The 6,000-nt window shown below is 35.5% G+C and overlaps 1 protein-coding gene across 1 annotated transcript in view; it reads left to right on the plus strand.

Moving 5' to 3' along the window:
- The window catches only part of CDC40 (cell division cycle 40), a 43,978-nt gene extending 40,821 nt beyond the window's left edge, over positions 1-3,157 (plus strand). Inside the window, exons 14-15 of the mRNA XM_016217526.2 lie at positions 177-321; positions 1,258-3,157. Of these exons, the coding sequence (XP_016073012.1) occupies positions 177-321; positions 1,258-1,435 (323 nt within the window). The 3' untranslated portion in view covers positions 1,436-3,157. The remainder of the gene's footprint in view (positions 1-176; positions 322-1,257) is intronic.
- Positions 3,158-6,000: the final 2,843 nt, after the last annotated feature.

Genomic DNA, 6,000 nt, shown 5'->3' on the forward strand with positions numbered 1-6,000 from the left:
AGCGACAAATTTGTAACACTTTACAGGTGCTATGGTAAATTTATTTTCCTATTATTATAAAGAATTATTATAAAGTTGGGAACAAAAGAATATGAATGATTGCATATATTTAGAATGAAAATTCTTTTTAAAATTTTCAGTTTTTCTCTAAAATGTCTCGTTTATCGAATTTACAGGAAAATGGCTAGCGTGCCAATCAATGGACAACCAGATCTTAATTTTTGGAGCACAGAACAGATTTAGATTAAATAAGAAAAAAATTTTTAAGGGCCATATGGTAGCTGGCTATGCTTGTCAGGTGGACTTTTCACCAGACATGAGGTAAGTTTAAATCTTCTCCTGTATTCTCATATTCAGATATGATGATATGAACTTCTGTTGTACAAGTAATAACACTTTACATATCACTTTCACATATGTAATTGTATGAGAACTGTGCAGATTTTCAAAATGCCAGATAAAAGGGCAAGAACAAGTTATGAAAATTACCTTTTGCTTCTTTAAGTTCTTCCAGATATCTCCTTATATTGTTTAGTCCTGTGCCCTTTAACCACATAATAAGTCCCTGTCTATATAGGCAGTGCCTTGTTTTCTCTCTGCTTTTCTAAGCAAGGCTTGGAGGACTGTAATTGCTATATTGCTGTGATGGAATGAACACCAGAAGAATTAATTCTATGTTGCATTGTTGAAGTTAACAGAAATCAGCTTTTCTGTGCTGAAATCTCAAATCCAACTTCTGAATATTTCTAGGTCACACTAGATTTGTGAAGTAAAACAGTCTTTCTGAGTAAAACTGCATTCCCCCATTCTTGGCTAAAATATATATAACAATAATTCAGAAATCCCTTTAGCCTGATAATTGGGCCTTAGACTCCTACCTCAAAAGGTATTGGAGCCAAGAAGTAATTATGAAGGTGGTAGAATCTACTGCAGTAGAAAGGGTCTAAGTGTGTTTGCTGGCTCCGTGCAATTGGTTCCCTTACCGTTTCTGACTGTATAGAGAGGGATTGTGATACCACATTCAGTGTGGCCCCGGGGCATCTCAGTCTCCCAAGTTAAAAATTATTTTTTACTCTTACATTGTTGCTCCATGGGGATGGTTTTTGGTAGAAGTTTAAGTTATAGACTGCTTTATGCTCTACTTTGTTCTCATTGATCTACAGATGGTTAAAAAGATACACTCTTTCTCTGTTCTTCGTCTACTTTACCAGTTTGAGGTGTTTGAATAATTTGAATTTATTTTTCTTCCCTTTGTAGCTATGTGATTTCAGGAGATGGAAATGGAAAGTTAAACATCTGGGACTGGAAGACCACAAAACTCTACAGTCGGTTTAAAGCTCACGATAAAGTGTGTATAGGTGCAGTGTGGCATCCCCACGAAACGTCTAAAGTCATCACCTGTGGTTGGGATGGTCTCATTAAACTGTGGGATTAATGAGATTAATCCTTAAACTATCTAGGATTATTTTTGATCCAGTAACATATTTAACTATATTTAATTATTAAATGTGTTGGATGATAACTTGATTTACAGATTATCATTTCCTTACATGGCCTTATAAAGTTGACACATTGTTTAAAAAACGCTTTGTAAATTTGGCTCATATAATTTCATTGGCAACTTTATTTTGTTCTTTATAGGTATTATTTATACAGAGAATGGCCATTAGTTTTCTATTTGACAAGTAGATACTATTGGCAGGCGGTTTGGGCTTACCCCCAAGCCATAACTGAAAAGATCCCTTAGAGTCGTGTAAGAATCCCTAGTGGATTTGGGGTTCTAAAGGAGATAGTACAGGTAATGACAAATAACTCAGAAAGGTACCATGTACATACCTCTTAAGCAAAGAGAGAAGTAAGGAATAGTGGAGTTCCACTATTTTTATGACACATGTTGTGTGTTTTTAGTTATAAGCCAGCAATCTTTTCTCACTGTAGCATTCCTCTGATTATTAAACAATGTAAAATACAAATCAGCCCAGAGTTCTTTCCTTGGCTTTCTTCCTGATCAGTATATAAGAGAATTATGTTATTTTTGAAGATGAAACTCAAGAGAATGAGTCAAAACTTTGGACTTCATTTGTATTGACTGTCAGGAAGAACTTGGCCATACTTTCAGAAATCAGGGTCTCTCGGGCCATTGCTTCACAGATGTTACTACTGAAACACTCCTCATAGGAGACAGGGCAACGATGAAAATATCAACTTGTAATTTCTTTGAAGAGTTGTATGTTTTATCTTTAAAGTTATTCTGATTTGGTTTGGGAATATATTAGACAGAACTTTTTAAAATTAGAAAAGTTTTGAACATCTTTCTAAATCTTTGAGTAAAATTGACAATCCAGGAAAATGGCTAGGGTTCCCCAGTTTTCGAAGCAATGGCTGTGGTTGGGTTTAAAAACTTCAGATTGTGAAATTAAGATAGCCTCTTGAATATAGTAGCTAATAGCACTTTAGTTTGACAGACCATTTCTCCAGCTTTATTACAGATCTGTATCAGATGTTTGAATGTGGTTTGAAATGTTTCAGTACCGTGCTAGAAAAGATTGATTCATTAGCTGCTCAGAGTGCTGACTAGGAGACCAAAATCATATTGAGTGTTGATATCCTAAGGGCGTTAGCTCTGAGTCTTGTGTTATCAATAGTAGTTCATACTTTTTGTCTTCAAGAACATCCTTTTTTTTTTTTAATCTAAATTAAAAAAAAAAAAAAAGCCTAGTATAGATGACCAGGTGCTAGAGCCACACATAAGTCAATGTTAAAGGCAAAAATAGAACAATAACAATGGTAAGAGCCGTATTTTTGGACACAGAAGCGCTCAGAGAGAAGATGTCCTGCCTAGCTGCTGCCATTCCTGTGTCTGCCAGGAAGGGTGGCTGCCATTTCCTGAAGAGGAAAGAATTCAGACAAGACCTTTGCTTTAGTCCCAACCACTGGGTTTAACAAATGTGAATTAATCACTAAAAGAATCGTATATTTAAACTATCTTGTTCAGCACCAGTATTGTGTATGTTACAAATCATTTCTAAACCCGGGTTTATTTTATTGTGTTTTTGACTGTTTCTAAACTAAGCAACTGTGTATAAAAGTTGTCCTTTTTTAAAAAAAGAAATCCTATTTTTAAATAAAACCTTTTTTGTAAAAAGTGTTATCAAAATGTTTATTCTTGGTCTCCTTTTAAGTCTTAACTCTGTTGAGACACCAAGTTAAACCATTTATAGATTTTTAATGGGTCATTTTGATTTTATGGAGAAAAATGCTGCTTCAGAGGTATGGTATATTAATGGGTTTATTCTGATTAAATAATAAAAATACAGGGCAGTGCCCTCAGCATACATATTAAGTTTAACATGCTCCATACTTATTCACTCAGTGGTGACACTGAGTCACAGCTGCACTCATCTTAGCGTACACAAATGAAAGGGGTTCCTTCCAGCATAAAAAGTCTCAAGATCATGTCACTGGAATTAAGTGGTTACCGCCTGACTCCTTTCCTTACTGTGTATCCTTTTTGCCACACTCAGAACAGATTTTCTTCCTACAAGTTAGAATAAAAGTGATGCTTCAGTGAAAGGTTTAATGGGATGAATATTTAAATATTGAAGCACAAGCTGGGGATATTTTGTCTTTAAATAAGGAGACAGTTTTAAGATAAGAAACAGGGAGTAGCTAGCATCAAACAGGCACTTCTCTAAATAGAAGAGTGTAGAGTAATTCTTAAGGATGCATTGTGAGGCTGACTGATGTCCCTAGCATGTCTGTAAATTACCTGAAAGAAAACATTTGCAGTGAAATCGCAAACCCTTGGTGGCAGCCGTAAGGATTGCAGCACCAGCAATGATCATAGAGGCTCTTCCTGAAGGACAGTTTCTCAGAGTGCGGACTGAAACCAGCTGCGTCAGAATCACCTGGAGATGGTGCTTCCTACTGAAACACCTACAGATTTTAAGTGGGTCACCTACTGATTCAGAAGAAAGTCAAGGTTAGTTGAGGGAGCCATATGAATTCAGGTATGGGGAAGGGAAGTGTTGGAGTGCCATCTAGGTCAAGATATCCATCGGTAGTATAAAAATTTGGGTTCAAAAGTGAGAACTATGAAACACTGATGCTGTGTTTCATCAAAGATGCGTATTTTCACTTGACATCTCTGCAATAGAGCTCTATCTTAAAATCAACACTGCATCATAGTTTAATTGCCGCAATCTTTCTTAGTAGATCATAATACAATTGATTAAATACAATGTTAAGGCAAGTAGTAGGGACCTGAGGAGAAGATCCAATTGATGGAAAGAAGGTTCTATCAAGCACTTGGCTCAAATTTCATGTTACCAATTTTTATTTAATGGGAAAATAAAATGAATAAACTAACAAAGGATTTACGATTTTAAAAATATACATTCACTGGGTCAAAGTTGGCAGTTCTAGCAAGGTTTCCAGAGGATACAATGAATACTAAGGATAAGAGTCAGTGAAGTAGAGTCTGAGTTTATAAGTATTTCAGAAATTACACTGTTTAGTACATGTAAACTCAGAGAAATTTAGCTAACAAATATGTACATGTGTGTGTACAGGTATGTATAGATGCATGTTTATGTGTATATACATTTTGCATATATATGCGCCTTCCATGTTCATGGTCACTTTAATAATTATAGAACAACTTTCTCAACCTAAACACTGCAACATTATCTGGAACTTAAGGGAAAAGAAGTCAGGATTTGCAGCCAGTGCCCTTAGAGTGGCTTTATTTTTAGTGACAAAGAGAACGCCTTTGCATGTTCAGCTGCCTATAATTGCAGTAGCTGCCTTCAAATGAATTAGTTAGCTCCCATTCCCCTCTCCAACTTTCAGCATTTGAGATCTGAATGACTAAGTCAAATCTCAAACATCTTTTATGTAAGCGTATGTTCTAGTAAAGTGCTCTCTAAAATATGTGAGCCATGTGTGTAATTTTTCATTTTCTGGCCATAGTTTAAGAAAAACGGGATATTAATTTTGATAATACATTTTATATAACAACATTAAAATATTTCAGCATTCAATTTTCAAAATTGATATTTTACTTTTCTCATACTAAGTCTGAAATCTGGTGTATATTTTACATATAACAGCACATCTCAGTTCAGGCACTAAGTTTTCATCACTCTTTCATACAAAGTATATTTATATGCCTAAGTTGTTACAAACATACCTAAGAGTTCTCTAATAATTGAATCAAGGATTAAATTATTTTAAATATTTAAAATTCAATTTCTGGCCCTGGCTGGTGCGGTTCAGTGGTTGAGCATCGGCCATGCACCAAAAGTTCCCAGTTCCATTCTGGGTCAGGGCGCATGCCTGGGTTTCAGGCTCAATCCCCGTCACAGGGTGTGCAAGAAGCAGCCAATCGATGTTTATCTTTCATATAGATGTTTCTCCCTCTCCCTTCCTCTCTCTCTCAAAAGAAAAAAAAAATCAATAAAAACATTTTAAAATTCAATTTCTCAGTCAAACTAGCCAAATCTAAGTGCTCAGTAGCAGCATGTGGCTAATGGCTGCCGTATTGCACGTGTAGTTCTAGCAGAACTTGTTACACACATTGGCTCAGCTTTACTGCTTCATTTTTTGAAAGGCATTCTAAGATTCAAACAATTCATAAGGTATCTCTTGTAAGTAATCTATTCATACTTGTCTATGCTACATTTTGGGTAGTTTCCTCAGGTTTGGCTTCTAGTTCACTTACAGTCCCTTCAGCTGTCTAATCTGTTTAATCCATTAAACTTCTCATTCCAATGACGTTTCCCCTTATGGAAGGTTTATTTGTATTTTTAATATCTACCTGTACTTCGCATGTCTTATTTTCTTATGGTTTCTATATAGTCTTTTATGCCTTTAACATTTTAAACAATGTATATTATACTTTATGATTGTTATTCTGTCTCACATTCTTGGGCTGAAAGTCCCAGTGTTTACTGTCGGTTACCTCTACCCCACTGTGGGCCATTTCCTTGTCAGTTGTCA

This window comes from Miniopterus natalensis, chromosome 5 (assembly GCF_054644295.1).
Source record: "Miniopterus natalensis isolate mMinNat1 chromosome 5, mMinNat1.hap1, whole genome shotgun sequence".
Classification (NCBI taxonomy): Eukaryota; Metazoa; Chordata; class Mammalia; order Chiroptera; family Miniopteridae; genus Miniopterus; species Miniopterus natalensis.